This window comes from Chelonia mydas, chromosome 4 (genome assembly GCF_015237465.2).
Source record: "Chelonia mydas isolate rCheMyd1 chromosome 4, rCheMyd1.pri.v2, whole genome shotgun sequence".
Classification (NCBI taxonomy): Eukaryota; Metazoa; Chordata; order Testudines; family Cheloniidae; genus Chelonia; species Chelonia mydas.
Window position 1 is genome coordinate 91,171,560 of NC_057852.1, and position 17,311 is coordinate 91,188,870.

The window sequence follows — 17,311 nt, forward strand, 5'->3', positions numbered from 1 at the left end:
TGTGTCCAGTTCTGGGCACCACATTTCAGGAAAGGTATGGACAAAATGGAGAAAGTCCAGAGAAGAGCAACAAAAATGATTAAAGGTATAGAAAAAGTGACCTATGAGGGAAGACTGAAAACACTGGGTTTGTTTAGTCTGGAAAAGAGAAGACTGAGAGGGGACATAACGGTTTTCAAGTACAGTAACTCCTCACTTAACGTTGTCCCGGTTAACTGTTTCGTTGTTATGTCGCTGATCAGTTAGAGAACATGCTCATTTAAAGTTGCACAATGCTCCCTTATAATGTTGTTTGGCAGCCGCCTGCTTTGTCCACTGCTTGCAGAAAGAGCAGCCCATTGGAGCTAGCTGCTGGGGCTTGGAACCAGGGTCGACTGGCAGCCCCCCTATCAGCTCCCCTAAGTTCCCTGTGCGGCAGCCTCCCAGCAAGCTATCAATTGCCAGGCAATTCAGGTATCCCTCCCCGCACTGCCATGTGCTTCTTCTTCCCTCTGCCTTGGAGCTGCTCCCAGGAGCCTCCTGCTTGCTGTGCAGAGGGTGGGGGGGAAAAGGGGTTCTGATGTCAGGGTGTCCCTCTCCCTCTGCACCCCATCTCCACAGAGCGGGGAGTGGGGGGCAGGACAGGGCTCAGGACAGAGGGAGCTTGCTGGCAACAGCTGCTGTCTCAACTTGCTGATCTACTTAAAAAGGCAGTGTACTTAGAGTTGGGTCAGTGTACTTAAAGGGGCAATGCGCATCTCTCTCTCTCTCTCTCTCTCACACACACACACACACACACACACAGTGTGTCTCTATCTCTTTCTCTCTCTCTCTCTCTCACACACACACACACACGGTGTGTCTCCGTCTCATACACACATGCATCCCGCCATCCGCGCACTTTGGAAAGTGGAGGGAGTGTTGCGCTCCAGTGGGATAGCATGGGTTCATCACGTTCAGTTTCCACAGGGAATGTTTGCAGCCACTGCTATGCTGTGTCTCCTCCCTCCATTCCTGCTGCCTTGTAGAGTGTGAGGCTACATTAACAACGTGTCAACCCTTGAGGGCTCAGCCGAGTGCTAGTTCATTTTCTAGCAGTAAGGCATTCCCTGGGAAATATCCCACCCTCTGACTCCACCACCTCAACCAAACTTCACAATCATCATTGCTGTGTACAGTATTAAATTGTTTGTTTAAAACTTATATTCTGTGTGTGTGTGTGTGTGTGTATATATATAGAGAGAGAGAGAGAGTCTTTTGTCTGGTGAAAAAAAATTCCCTGGAACCTAACCCTCCCTATTTACATTAATTTTCATGGGGAAATTGGGTTTGCTTAGCATCGATTTGCTTAAAGTAGCATTTTTCAGGAACATAACTACAATGTTAAGCAAGGAGTTACTGTACATAACAGATTGTTACAAGGAGGAGGAAGAAAAATTGTTCTTCTTAACCTCTGAAGATAGGACAAGAAGCAATGGGCTTAAATTGCAGCAAGGGTGGTTTAGGTTGGAGATTAGGGAAAACTTCCTGTCACGGTGGTTAAGCACTGGAATAAATTGCCTAGGGAGGTGGTGGAATCTCCATCATTGGAGATTTTTAAGAGCCGGTTAGACAAAACACCTGTCAGGAATGGTCTAGATAATGTAGTCCTGCCATGAGTGCAAGGGACTGGACTAGATGACCTCTCAAGATCAACTTCCAGTCCCATGATTCTATGATCTCTGTCATGCCATGCCCCTGGCTTACAGGTTGTACAGCACGCACAGTGCTGAGGGATGAGTCTCCCCCAAACAACAGACACACGAGTGGCTCTCTGAGACAGGCATCGCCTCACGGCACAAGTCCCAGCATATAAACCCGGGCGAGCCAGGCATCGTGGCCATTAAAAGTTTCCCAACAGAGAAAGAGTGGGAATGATAGCAATTAATTTTTTTTTGAAAGAACAGTATCTAACTCAGTAAACTAGACTTACTAAACTACAACTAATCTAAATATTGCTATAGAGAGAAAAAACAAAGAGGCAGCACTGCCACTGAGCTCCGTCTACAGCCCAGGACGGTGGGGAAGGAACTCAATGGGTCGGGTGGTGCACGCGTGGCATGAGGCACCAAGGGCGAGATACCCGCTGTGCGGGCAGGCCCCAAGCCAGCACTGCCACAGCAAATCTCCCATCTGCAGTGCAGGGACGCACCGGCACCTGAGGTGGACACTACTCCAAGAAATATCATTCTCTTCAGGTTACTCGTGAGAAACTGAGGCTCAAAGAGGGAAAGTGGCCCAATGTCTGCGGCAGACCAAGGAACTTGGCCCAGACTTCCTGACTCCCAATCGCCACAAGACCTTCCGCACAAGCTTATGCGTCTTCCCTGTCACTGGCCCGGGGCCTGCATTTCAGGGGGCCACTGTATGTGCCAGACTCATCCAACACTGAGGCTGCTCTGGGCCAGGGTCACGCCGAGCGGGGCTCTTCTGAGAGTCCCAGGGGAGCGGCAGGGTGAATTCCCGACCCTGCCCCCTAGAGTTCAGGCCGGACATGAGCCGCGCGGGGTGCCCAGCCCGGCGGGGGGCGCCGAGCCCAGGACAGGGAGCGGCGACAGGCGGCTGGCGCGGCGCTACTCTCCCCCCGCCTGGGCGGGACAGCAACAGAACAGCGGCAGGAGAAGAAGATGGCGGCGGCGGCAGCGGCGGGAGCAGCCGCCTCGGAGCAGGTCTGTGCCCGCTCCCCACACGGCGGGGCGCGCGGGGGGCAGCCGCCTCCAGGGCTCCCTCGCCATGGGCGGAACAGCCCCAGCGGCGCCCGGGCCCCAGGGAAAGCGGCCGCGGACGAGCCCCTCCCAGGTGGCTGTGCCGGCACCGCCCCCAGCCGTGGCTCCTTAGGGACCCGAGCTCTCAGCTCGGCCGTGTGAACCGGCAGGGACACTAGCGGCATAAACACCCCCAGGGGAGCCTGCTCCGTGGCCCGCAGAGGAGCGCCCGAGCCTGCCCCAGGCCGGACTCCAGCCAGCCCCTCCTCTGCCCGCGGGCGGTGAGAGCCCCGCCCTCCCCCGCAGCGTTCCGAAGAGCCTGTGGCCCCGCTCTGCGCCGAAACCCCTCTGCACCGTGCTCTCCCCTCCCCCAGGGCTGGGCTCACGAAAACCTGCTCTTCCCTGCTGGGGGGAGAAGCTAATTAGAGCCGAGACAGTTGTCTGTATTTAAAGTTGCTGCCCGTGGCGTTTGAGGAATGGGTGGTGGCGAGATTGTGTTTTGTGGGTGGGTGTGGGGGGGTTGTTTTTCTTTGCACATTGATTTTCTGTTACTCAAGTAGTAAAATCAAACACAAATTCATAGTGCCTGATTTATGCTGAATTTCATTGCAAGCAAACCCTTTCACAGTTGCCTTTTCCTTTCAAGGTGATCTGAAAATGTTTCAGAGTTGTGAGGGTGGGTGAGGTAAAATCTTTTTCTGGACCATCTTCCTGTTGATGGAAGGGACAAGTTTGCCTTTCAACCTTGAAAACCGCTAGCTCTCTCTCATATCCTGGGATCAGTAGGGTTATAACAGGAGCAAACTTGCCATATCTGGGGTTTTCGTTAAAAGCCCAAGCTTCTGGAGTCCAATGATTTCTTGAGCATCTCAGCTTTTTTTCTTTTTAAACTAAATTTCTAGTCCTTATGGTTTCAGAGAATAGTTTGGAATCCTGAACTCAGAAGACAAATAAAATAATGAAATGAAAAAATGATTGGCTTAAAAATCATTAGATTTTTTAAATGTCATGATTTTACAGGACCTGATTCTTTTGAGTGCTTGCAGTTGGCAACAGTGTTTTGTTTTTTTTAAATGGTATTTTTGCTTCTTTATTATGTGTAAAGGCCTGGAAGGTTTTTGAACACTCCCCCCGCACCTGCTTGTTTAAATACATCTAAAAATATTACAGATACAAGATTTATTATAAAGGGACTCCAGTTTGTAATCAGATATTCTTCAAGGGACTACTAATTTTTAATTTCTATTTTTAATTGATCTTGATTCTTTGAAAAGTTTTAATTATCATTGTGCAAGGTGTATTACTGTGTTTTCTAAGGCCCCCCATCTACTTGCACGGGCAAGACTGATTAAAAGTGTAGTGAAAGAACTACATTTTGTATCAAGCCTCTCACATTACATTTGTTTGAAAAATTAAGGATGACCATTCACAATGTGTGCAGCCAAGAAAAACAATCCCCTTTTGCTATGCTATAATAGAACTTTGTTATATATAGTGCTAGCTGTTGGTAGGGGTAAATGACAGAAATTTAGATACTTATTAAAAATATTGAAATACTCTTCATGCATCTGAAGTGGGTATTCACCCACAAAAGCTTATGCTCCAATACATCTGTTAGTCTATAAGGTGCCACAGGACTCTTCGCCGCTTTCATTAAAAATGTACATTGCAATACAGATTCACGTATAGGAACGGTGTCTGTATATTTATATAATAGGAAAAAGCGGTTTTCCCATTCACATAGTCCGAATTTTGTTAATAAAATGTACATTTGTTGTAACATCTCAACATAGGAGTAAATGTCTTTTTCAATCTCACAGTTGATAAATCAGTATACAGCTGTGTAGTTTATTGTAAATAGAATTGTGATCATATGCTTCATTTTATTTAATTTGTACTAGTGTGATGGTTTGTTGACAGTGTTTAAATATGACTTAGGCTGGGTTTTCAGTCTAGTTATCTGAATTCTCGCTCAGAGTAGTGGAGGCTAAAATGATCAAAGGAGTGTCATCATCTGTCTCTGAGAGGTAAAGGGGATGGGGGAGGGGAGAGAGACATACCCTCATAGTTCATCATCCATGGAAGTAACATTAGATGTGGCCTGAAGAGAGAAAGGAGTCACTATGTGCCCAGTCCTGCAACATTATTCTTGGGAGAATTTTGTGCCACTGCGCAATGCAGAATTTTGCAGAAATTAACATTGTGCATGCAGAATTTCCTTTCCCCCACAGAAATGCGCTAGACCCAGCAGAGCTCAGCTCACACATAGAAGACACTGCTGGAGGGAGGGAGAGGGAGCTAGAGGGTTCCTAGCAGCTGCAGTTCCCAGAACGCTCTGAGGGAAGGAGACAGTGGCTTGCAGGAAACTCCATGCAAACCTGGGACCAAGCATCAAGCTGTTTCTCCCTCTGGATCCCTGGACTCTGGGGCGGAGGGGGGCAGGTGTCTGGGCTGGGGGGGAGTGGGCATGGCTGGGCTCTAGGGGGGAGAGGTGTGGGTATCTGGGCAAGGGGGAGGCCCACGACTGGGCTCAGGGAGGAGAGGGTGTGGATAACTGGGCTGGGGGTCCCCATGATTCGGCTCTGGAGGGGAGAGGGTGTGGGTGTATTGGCTGGGGGCACTGTGGCTGGGCTCTGGTGGGGGAGGGGTTGTGAGCATCTGACTCCCCCTCCCGCCCCCCCCCCCCGGCTGGGCTCTGGAGGGGGGTGAGGAGGGAGGCAGAGAAACAGGAATAGGATTGTCATAGGGGTTTCTTTAACTCTCTACTCCTGGGGGAATTTCTGTGTGTGTGTCTGTAGTGTTACAGACATACTTGCAGACAAGTATTTTGAAATAAATTACCAAAATAATTGAAACTGGTGTGATTATGTAGTTTTATTATGACAAATAAAATTTGTAGAATTTTAAAATATTGTGTGCAGAATTTTTATATTTTTGGTACAGAATGCCCCCGGGAGTAAAACATTTATTATGTTTAAGTTAGACTCGCATGTGAGTAAAATTGATCTGCAGAATGTTTGCAGGATTAGACCTCAAAATAGCATCTTGCTGTATTGAAAGAGAAGAAAAATAGGGAGAAAGAACAAGGTACCATAAGGTTTTGTACAAAGCTCTAAAAATATGGGAGTCTTATAACCCTTCCACTTTCTATCCCTGAAAATACTTTATATGAAAGTATTCCCTACCTGTTAATTTGCCCTCCAGTAATATCAATGAAAGTGATACTGTCACCTTGAGATCTAGTCAGTTCAAAACAGTAAGTTAAAACTATTTTTAGTTATACATGCCCACGAGTTTCCCTACCAGTTTTTTGTGGTTTTACGATGTTTTTTCTCTTCCCTTTTCCTGAAGTGAAAGACCCCCAGAAACAGAGAAAACTGACTATGCACAAAATGCTGTCAAATGCACATCATAAAAATCCTGAAAGATTTGTTTCTGTATTCTTTCAGTTAGCGCAATCTTATTTGTTACCTATAATTAGTAAACAAGTAGTATGATTTTTTAAATTGATGGTGTCCCTTTAAATTTTTTATTTTTAAATATTTTTGGATTTCTGTCTTAAGGACAACCAGTGAGATAACTTTATGGCTTGTACCATTACTCTTTTCTACATTCTTAAGTAAACCCACTGAGAGACTCACACTGTAGTTCACAGGGAATTAAAAAATAAATATTTGGTTGCCTGTAAATAATCCAGTTAGATATAAGGTGCACATCTTGTATCAGTCCCAAAATGTAAATACATAATGAAATTCTTTACAACTGAAATTTAATTAGTTACTGCAACACCATCATTGATTTATAGATAGTTATTTAAAAAAATCGAGAAATTCTTTATAATTGGTTTTAAAGTGCCTCTGTAGTGGTGTTACTTAAAAATAGATAAACTAAACATTGGGATAGCAGACAAATATTCCACTGGTTCAAACTCTTACTTTTGTTATAAATTTTAATTACCTGTAAAATAACCATTTACCCATGCTTTGTGTCATGCTGTAGCAAAGTTCTAATGGCCCTGTGAAGAAGTCTATGCGTGAGAAGGCTGTGGAGCGGAGAAACATTAATAAAGAACACAACAGTAACTTTAAGGCTGGATATATCCCAATTGATGAAGACCGTCTCCATAAAACAGGCTTACGGGGCAGGAAAGGCAACTTGGCTATTTGTGTGATTGTTCTCCTTTTTATTTTGGCTGTCATCAATTTGATTGTGAGTATAATACTTAGGCTGCAAGTGAGTTTGGGCATGCTTGTTTTACTTTTTATTGAGTATTTACTAAATAAATATAAACTTTTTCCAGCATAGATCAGAATACTTTGAAAAGCACAATCTTAAAGTGTATTAAGGGGGATCACTTTAATTTTTTCCCTACATTTCCTGCTTATTTTTAGTCTCAAAAAGATTATTTCAAGGTGTTTTATTGTGGGGTTTTTATTAGCAAGAAGTCCCCAATCTTTTTTTTTTCTTGTCTTTTTCTTAGTATGACTAATCAGACCAATGATTTTTTCCTCCATTTCTTCCCAAAGTTCTCTGTTGTTATTAAAAATAGCATCATAACATTGCAAGATGTTCTACAGAGATTAAAAAGACAGTTCCTTCCACGAACAGCTTAAACGCTAAATCTTATTTTTACATTCTCTCATCTAAGAGGCCACATGTATCAAGACCACAACCAAGCCTATGCCCCTAATATTAATCAGGAACAGGAATCTTCTGATTATTTCCACACCCAGAGCTGTACATGACAAACAATGCAAATTATTACCAGTGCAACGTTCAATACAATTATTCTGAATTAATGCATACAATGAAGTGCTCTCAACCCATCAGATCACAGGAATGTTGTATAGTTACTAACTGAACTGTATATTAGTTTTCAGAATTCATCCTGTACAATTTGCACTCTGATTTGCTACTGCAATTCACTATTTTAATACCCACCTTTGCTTCTCATCTCCTCATAGTTAGGCATTTCAGTATACCATCAACACTGAAGGGTCCTTTCTTTTAACTCAAGACTGGGTTAACAAACACCTTTCACGTTGAGTTTATTTAGCTTAGGATACAGCCAGTATCTCAAACAGGAAGATGTCTCAAGCCATCATCCACATTACTTAATTTCAGAGTGTTCAAGTGTATGGAGAATGTAGGTTTTTATAATATTTTACAAACTATTTTAGATCATATTTGAGATGGGTTAAAAATAACCATATATTGTGATTAACTGCATTTCTGTGTTTTCAGTGGAAAGAAAGCATAAACATAGTAAAGCAAAGGAAAATAGTTTTTTTAAAACAAACTTCCTTTCACATACCCATTGTAAAAATCTCTAGTACTTAAATCATTTGTATGCTTGTGGTTATTTTAAATGTAATAACTAATTAAACACTCCTTTTTAAAAAAGTATTTTGACCACTCTGTTTTCCCGCATCTGTAGTATTAAAATAAATATGAAACTATGCTTGTGTTACTGTTTTAGATCACACTTGTCATCTGGGCTGTGATTCGTATTGGGCCCAATGGTTGTGACAGCATGGAGTTTCATGAGAGTGGCTTACTGCGATTTAAACAAGTATCCGACATGGGAGTTATACATCCATTATATAAAAGTACAGTAGGAGGCAGGCGTAATGAAGATTTGGTTATCACTGGAAATAACCAGCCTGTAAGTTACATCATGAGCTGAACATATATGGTAAACAATATGGGGGAATTGCATTATTATTATTAATCATAACTATAGTAAAAATGTTTTTGTCATGTTTTAAAATAATTTTAATGATTTGTTTCCGCAGATTGTATTTCAGCAAGGAACAACAAAACTTAGTGTGGAAAAGGACAAAACCTCCATTACCAGTGATATTGGTATGGAATTTATTGACCCAAGGACACAGAATACTTTGTTCAGCACAGACTATGAGACTCATGAGTTTCATTTGCCAAATGGAGTGAAAATTTTGAATGTACAGAAGGCATCTACGGAGAGGGTATGAACTATTTTAATAGCTCACTTTTTCTTTTATATAAAGGCTAATTATGGAATTGTTTGTTATTGCAAAGTAGGAATGCAGTTTGTGTTGTGACTTGGCCATATTCAAGTAAATACAGAAGTATAACCAAAAAAGTATTTTGACATGAAGTAACTGTTGCAAAATGTAAACAGTAAAATCCTAAAGAAAAGTTGTAATAAAGTTACGTTCTTTTTGTTGTACACTGTTGCAAGTAAGAGAATAAGTTAAGATAAAATAACTTGCTTTAACTAACCATCCTAACATATCAGGACCAGAATACCCAAATTTATTTTTCTGTTTGCCATTGGAGTTTTCCTGTTTGTTCATGCGCCAGCATTATTGATTTTTACAGCTAACCGGTCCAGAAGTAGCTTGTTGTATAATTATTACTGTTCAGAGGTTGTGGAGAATTCAGATTTTTTTAAAAAAAACTCAGTTCTTTAAAAATACCACACACACACGTGAGTACACACAACCTGCGCCTATTGCTTTCTTTTCCTTGGCAATAGATTTGTAATAATCAGATGACATTATCCAGCACATTATAACAATTTTTTATGTGCAGTTAAACTAAAAAGTGAATGGCATTGCAGGGTTCCATGTTTGTCAGATTGACTTCCAGATCAAATGTGCCCCATGTATTAGTAAAAAAGATGATGTTTTCCAGCTGCCAGCATTACAAATTCAACATGGGATCTGAAAATCAAGCTCTGAGGTTTTTCTTCCACATCACCATCTGTAATAAAGATTCTTCAGGCCACATTAAGACCTGAGGGCATGGCTACACTGGAAACTTCAAAGCGCTGTCGTGGGAGCGCTCCCACGGCAGCACTTTGAAGTGCGAGTGTGGTTGCGCGCAAGCGCTGGGGGAGCGCTCTCCCAGCTCTCCTGGTAATCCACCTCCACGAGGGGATTAGCTCCGAGTGCTGGAAGTGCGGCTCCCAGCGCTCAGAGCCTGTTTACACTAGCACTTTAAAGCGCTCTGACTTGCTGCGCTCAGGGGGGTGATTTTTCACCCCCCTGAGCCAGCAAGTTAGAGTGCTATAAAATGTAAGTGTAGCCAAGCCCTTAGTCACAACTGTACAACACCATTGCCTTCAGTAGGTTTACACAGGTAGCTGGCTGCGTACTTAGAATTTAGTGAACAATTCTGTTGATGACGTACAAGAAGGAATAGAATCCAACTCACTCTCTCAGTGATGTTTACGCTGCAGAACTAACAGGAATAAAAAGTAAACTTATTTTTGTACCTAAGTAAACAGATTTAACTCTGAATACACACAAGGAACAAATCTGATGGGTAAGGAGGAATCATTTTTATATAATCACTTTTCAGAATAAGAGAGACTTATAAGGTAGGTTAAATTTGGCACCTAAACAACTTATATGTTCCTCTAAATTCTCTAGCACAGCAGTTCCCAAACTTGGTTCACGGCTTGTTCAGGGTAAGCCTCTGGCGGGCTGCAAGACGCTTTGTTTGCCAGAGCATCTGCAGGTATGGCTGTACTTAATCCTAGCCAAGTGATATGCAAGTGTAAGTTAGCTGACAGTCTAGATAAAACTGTCTAGATTAAACTTTTTACTGTGACACAGAAATTTTCCAAGATAGGTAATCCTTGTTTCTAGTCATGACTCATTGTTCAGAGCAGTAAAAAACTGTAGAAACTTTAAAGGCATAGGGAGAGGGATATGCAACATGCATTGACTGTTTTCAGAGTAACAGCCGTGTTAGTCTGTATTCGCAAAAAGAAAAGGAGTACTTGTGGCACCTTAGAGACTAATCAATTTATTTGATATATTTTATATATATATATTTATATTTATATATATTTTATATATTATTTAATAAATTGGTTAGTCTCTAAGGTGCCACAAGTACTCCTTTTCTTTATGCATTGACTGTGTTATATTCCAATTTTTAGCAGTGTGGCTATTATTAGGGAACTAATTTAACAAAATTACTTAAAGACAAGCAAAAATGGAACTTTTAAAACTCTATTTACCATTATTTCATTCTTCTTGCATATTTTTTTCCCTTTAAGATTACCAGCAATGCTACCAGTGACCTAAATATAAAGGTTGACGGACGTGCCATTGTTCGTGGAAATGAAGGTGTTTTCATCATGGGCAAAACCATTGAGTTTCGCATGCATGGTGATATGGAACTAAAGGCAGTAAGTATTTTAAATTGACAAAATTATTTCTAATAGCTCCATGTTAAAACCAAGAAGAAGAAAAATTAGGCTCTCTCATTTTTTTGGATGGATTCAAATCTGTAAATTCAGGATAAAAATATAGTTTAGTAGCAGTTCAATTAATTGTAGCATTATAAAAGCAAATGTAATAATTTAATTATTCATCTTTTGAAACAGTGACTTAAAAACTTTGAGTTAGTAATTATTTCATAACTGTATGCTTTTTGATGTTATGTTAATGATGTGGACAATCTGAAGTGGAGAAGAGGTTAAAGGGAAAAATAGTAGATTTTAGAAGATTGATGTTTAAAGTCTGGTTTGTTCTGGTTCACAAGTGAAGATAAGCTTGGTGGGCTCATTGTATTGTGCATCACACATCTAACTACCACAAAGTGAGTAGTGTGTTCGGTACTGGCCTATGAGTGGAATAGCAAGGTATGCTGCGGGTCAGAACTGAGATGTATGAGCACTACGTTCACTTGTGATTTTTTTTAAATAAAATTCTTATGCAAAGACTTAAAATATAAACAAAATTAATAACCTTTCTTTTATTATCTTTAGGGTAGCTTTGAAAATAAACTATTCGTTTACATTCTTTTGGAAATAAATATCCTACTTCTATTAAGTGATAAATTGTATAATTATTCTTTTATTAGAAAAACAGCATTATCTTAAATGGAACTGTGATGGTCAGCACATCTCGACTTCCAAGTTCTTATGGGGAAAAGTTTAATAATGTTGACTGGCTGCGCTACAAGCTCTGTATGTGTGCAGATGGAACTCTATTCCGAGTTGAAGTGAAGACCCGCAACATGGGTTGTCAAACCTCAGTCAACCCTTGTGGAACCACACACTAAACGCAAAGTACTGGGACAAGAGCAGTCATGAGGAGAGTTCATTTACGTTTTTACATTTGTGTGTATAAAACAATTGCATGCCAATTATTTCTGTTTACACAACAGTTTATTATAATATTTATTACTAACATTTTTAGCACAGCAGTATTATGTCTGTTGCATAATTTCAGTATTTACAATAGAGTATTTACCATAATGGGTCTGATTTAGCAAGATGCTTAAGCACATGCTTCAGCATACACACTTGATCAAATATCTTGCTGAATTGAGGCCAGTAAGAGAGATTTACTGGGGGATTGATCCTACAAGATGCTGAGCACCTCCTGCAAAGAGTCCTCAACTCCTTGCCTCTGAAGTGCTGTTTTACTTCCTCTCACCTCAGAACTCTGAGAAGTTGCTGGAATCTGCATGGAGTGAGGTGTAGAGTTGGGAGGATGCACATTGTTCCACCTTGGGCTCTGCAGAGATTCCTTGGATAAAGCAATACAGTTTGCAGCTCTGTTACTTGTTCCACAGACCCTCTTTTTGGTTGCGCAGATCATTCTTTAAGAAGCGGACTTTGAGGTAACTGTGGTAAGAGGGAGGCGTTGGCAGCATAGGCTTCATTGGAGCCATGCTTTGTGGCAGTAACAGGAAACCAACCACAAAGGAACAATTGGGAAGGATCTTTCCAGTTCGTTAGAGATAAACCCTACAGGAAGGGGCCAAAGGGCAATCTAGCTTCTTTTATATAGATGTGTTATATGCTGATTTTCAGCCCACCCTCAACCAGACCTTCATTTTTGCACCAGTAATTATTTAGAGTGCAGTAAAGGTCCGTCATCTAAATAACTGCTTTGTAGAGACAATCTGTACCTGACATCCAAGTAACCTTTTCTCCATCTCCAAATAGCCATACTCACAATTTGGATGCAAAAACAGAGGCTAGCTTTCAAAACTATAGCCCTGTAACTGCAGTGAAATCTTCATTCAAATAGCTTCAGTTTTTATTTGCAGTTGATGAATATTGACTGTTGGAATATTAATATGAACTCTTGACAATTTTCTTTTGATTATTTTCAATTAATTAGAGAAAAGCATATGTTGACTTATTTGATCCTTAAGAAGACATTAAGAAAAATCTGTGCCCAACATTTTAGGCGGAACTGGGACAGTCAATTATTGTATTGTATCTGCTTTGATATTTAGAAGCTTGTCTTCTACTTTGAAAACCCATTTTTTATTTTTTGGAGGGTAGCAAAGCAGCATGTATTCAAATACATGATCATGTCGAAGTAAATATAAAATTAATACAGAAAGCTGAACAATAGCTATACACATAGACAGAAACAAAAGTAACAAATTCTTAATAGGAATCAAAGGATAATAGATTTTCTGGCTTCAGAGCACACCTATAATTTGACTCAGTGAAAATGGCAGCAGTTGCCCAACTGTTAAGTTATGCATTTTTTTTTTCTTTAGGAGAATAAGTTGCTTCTTTGTAAGGATGCGCCATACTTTATTCAACCAGAAGCTTAGAGAAGAAATTGGGAATTAAACTTTTAGGAAGCAATAGAAAGCCATTAAGTAGCTATTAAAAAAAAATTTGTGGATGGAATCAATTCTGCTACTGGGAATAGCAGTATCAATAGCAGGCCAATGGATGTAGGTGTATTGGAAAATCCCATATCATACTAGCTTGCATTTTGACCATTTCCCAAAACATTTATATGATATGCAGTCCTATTCTATGTGAATGAAAGAGCCTACAGCAGAATCCTATTTAATTTCCAATTGCTTCTGCTGTGCATTTTGATGTCTGTTTTTTAAAAAAAGAAAAATTCTCTAGATTCAGAATTATCATGGAAATATATTTCCATACATCAACATTAGTTCACAGTTATTGTTTCAGCAGAATTATTCATTTTTTTCATGTTTGAAATATTTAGTTGGCAATACTGAAATTTGGAATTTATCAGAAGTATTTCTTGGACTCCCAGCATTATAGTATCTAAGCCCCAGCCTAGTTATGCTACATTTTTAATTATATATGGTATTTATAATATATTTTATTTCTGTTGCTGAAATGCAGTGTTTCAAAGGTGTATTGATATTAGCTTTCCTCTACTATATTAGGGTAACACAGTTTTTTCTTGGGTACCTTAATAAAAAATATTCTATGGTATTCTACAGGTGAGGATTCAAAACACTGTAATAACACTATTGTAGGCCATAGTGATTGAGACCATTACTTTTCTAAATAAAAAAAAAGTGTAGCTATTTACGACTAGAAATATAATAAATTTGTTACTGAGTAAACTGGTATTTGAATTTGAAATTGAGCAGATGTTCTGTAGTTATAAATGTGAAAGTAATCTAGGTCCCAATTCTGCATTGTATGGAAGCATCTGCCTAAATTTTACATAATGAGAATTAATACATGCTTAAAAGTTAATGCAAGTTCTTACGTATTGTGATGAATTGGGGTCTTAATGAAACCTTTGCACTTTGAGAATGATGGCAGCTTTTATTAAAACCCTCTTAACTGTTTTTGGAGAGAGAATCATGTATTCCAGTGTAAAAAATAAACTTGCTAATTATAAGGCTTTTATACTTGTTACCTTAGAGACTAACAAATTTATTTGGACATAAGCTTTTGTGGGATATAAGCCACTTCATCAGATGCGTGGAGTGGAAAATACAGTAAGCAGATATAAATATACAGCACATGAAAAGATGGGAGTTGCCTTACCAAGTGGGGGATCAGTGCTAATGAGGCCAATTCAATTAGGGTAGAAGTGGCCCATTCCCAACAGTTGACAAGAAGGGGTGAATATCAACAAAGGGAAACCTCTCCAGCGCATCATCAAGGATCTACAACCTATCCTGAAGGAGGATCCCTCACTCTCACAGACCTTGGGAGACAGGCCAGTCCTCGCTTACAGACAGCACCCCCAACCTGAAGCAAATACTCACCAGCAACTATACACCACACAACAAAAACACTAACCCAGGAACTTAGCCCTACAACAAACCCTGTTGCCAAATCTGTCTGCATATCTATTCAAGGGACACCATCGTAGGACTTAAAAACATCAGCCACACCATCAAGGGCTCATTCACCTGCATATCTACCAATGTGATATATGCCATCATGTGCCAGCAATGCCCCTCTGCCATGTACATTAGCCAAACCGGACAGTCTCTACGCAAAATAATAAATGGACACAAATCAGAAGTCAAGAATTGTAACATTCAAAAACCAGTAGGGGAGCACTTCAGGCTCTCTGGACACTCAGTAACAGACTTGAAAGTGGCCATTCTTCAAGAAAAAAACTTCAAAAACAGACTTTAACGAGAAACTGCGGAACTGGAATTAATTTGCAAACTTGACACCCTCAAATTAAAGACTGGGAGTGGCTGGGTCACTACAAAAAATAATTTTCCCTCTGTTGATACTCACACCTTCTTGTCAACTGTTGGGAATGGGCCACTTCCACACTAATTGAGTTGACCTCGTTAGTACTGACCCCCCAACTTGGTAAGGCAACTCCCATCTTTTCATGTACTGTGTATATGTATCTTCCTGCTGTATTTTTCCACTCCATGCATCTGATGAAGTGGGTTATATCCCATGAAAGCTTATGCCCAAATTAATTTGTTAGTCTCTAAGGTGCCACAAGGACTCCTTGTTGTTTTTACTGATACAGACTAACACGGCTTCCCCTCTGATACTCGTTACCATTAGTTAGAAATAGTGTTGCTTTCTGTTAGCCACTAGTGATCTTAATAATGGAGGCCATGTAAGTGATTTCCTGTGAATGGTTATTAACAGGCTGTACTAGTACTAGAAATTTCTAGTACGAATAGGTATACAAATGTTACATATTAACTTCCCTACTGAATGTGGTACTTATGAAAAGATAAGTAAGGTCTAATCTAATTTTATTGGCTGACAGTACGCGAAGGTGTGGTAGGCATGTCACAAAAGACAGTCACAGTCCTACACTGGGCCCTGGTGATGTCAGTGGGACTCTGCACGAATGCAGGAGTGTACACATATGGAGTTGATTGCAGGATTGGGGCCTCAGTTTAGACATGATGCAACAACTGATTGTGTCAAACTGGAGGGAGGAGGTGGTATTAGGTTGAATGATGGCAACAGCAAAATGATTTTTACTCCAGTGGTTTAGTTTTAAAAAAACAACAGTGAAAGTAATTGTCTCGCTCACTTTAGACATGGAATAAATGTTGATAACATTTTGCACATACACAGCACATTTCATTCATGGAGCTTAAATTGCTTTACCGAAGTGGATATTTGTTATCCCTATTAATATTCTTTAAAATATAAATTTACCTGAAACATACAAATTCCTTAGCTATTTTAAGTATTGGTATGTAGAACTTGTGTGTTATAGCTCAACATGGCAAAGAAACAAAATGAAAAGCTTTTAGTATTTTCACCCCATATTACTAATGGCAGACTGATACTTTATGGGCTTCAATTTATAGAAGTTTCATTTTAAAAAGTTTTCAGCAGCACTTTCTGTCAAAGGTATATATAAAATCTGTATGGGCACATTGTGGTCGTTATATGGTTAATATTGATAACTTTGGCTAATTATGTGCATGACCACATGACTGCATACAGTACCTGGATTTAGAGTTCTTCTCACTGAGGTACTAAATGCAAACCTGTTCGAAAGAACTTATCTCAAAAACCTGTAATAGTGTTAAATTATGTCTTTGGATTTGTTTAAAATGTCCATTTGTAATTTAAAGTTAGCAAAAATAATCCTCATTCCTTTAAGAATTGATATGTATGGTGCTTGCTAATTATTTGTAAATTTTCTTAATATATTTGGTTGCCTTCCATAAACTTTACACAGATTGAAAAAAATATGGATGCGATATATACCCTGTGTTGTGCATTTAATTGTGATTTAACTTCTAACTGCATCCGTTTATATTTTCTGGATGTTTTTGTTTAAGTTGAAGATTTCTTGTGTGCTCCTGTATTTATTTAACTACTAGATACATTTGAGATTCTAGGAATATTGAAGTACAGACTACATGCCTCTGTGTAAAATAGTGTTATGTACTTCCAAAACCTCTTGTTCTTGAAGAAAGTTATTCTCAGCATTTGTAATTATTGTTGTTTCAATATGTAAAACAGAATGTTGAGTTTTTAATCCATATGTTTTTGAAGTGAAACAAATAAATTCTAAAAATCTAGACTCTGCTTTAAAATTTTTTGGAAGTATAGTATGTACTAAATTTAGTTTAAAATATGTTGTTGGTTTAATGATGATACAAGTATTTTATTAACTAAAAACATAAGAATTATTCCACATCTATGTGTCAGATTATGACTGGTAGACTTTGCTCCCTGATAAGTATATACAATAGAGGAAATTGGAGTTCAAAAGTCCCTGATGTTAGTAGTTCACAAGTTTCTGAATGGCTGCGCTGCGGACTGATCATCTGTGAGAAAAGTAAGAAAATTTGAAAATAAGTTTTTAGCAACTTCAGACTAAATGCAT

General features: G+C 39.7%; 1 protein-coding gene across 3 annotated transcripts; it reads left to right on the top strand.

Annotated features, from left to right (window-relative positions):
* The first annotated feature begins 2,403 nt into the window (after window positions 1-2,403).
* SGCB (sarcoglycan beta) lies at window positions 2,404-17,003 on the top strand. Of its 3 annotated transcripts, none has more exons than XM_037897799.2 (6): window positions 2,404-2,687; window positions 6,723-6,932; window positions 8,203-8,388; window positions 8,519-8,710; window positions 10,777-10,908; window positions 11,586-17,003. In XM_037897799.2, the coding sequence occupies exons 1-6, from the start codon at window positions 2,646-2,648 to the stop codon at window positions 11,784-11,786; spliced, it is 963 nt and encodes a 320-aa protein (XP_037753727.1). In that variant the 5' UTR covers window positions 2,404-2,645; the 3' UTR covers window positions 11,787-17,003. The 3 variants fall into 3 exon arrangements, with proteins under 3 accessions (XP_037753727.1, XP_043400323.1, XP_043400322.1); XM_043544388.1 differs by having other exon boundaries at window positions 2,423-2,687; window positions 10,777-10,912; XM_043544387.1 differs by lacking the exon at window positions 2,404-2,687 and adding an exon at window positions 2,868-3,004.
* Window positions 17,004-17,311: the final 308 nt, after the last annotated feature.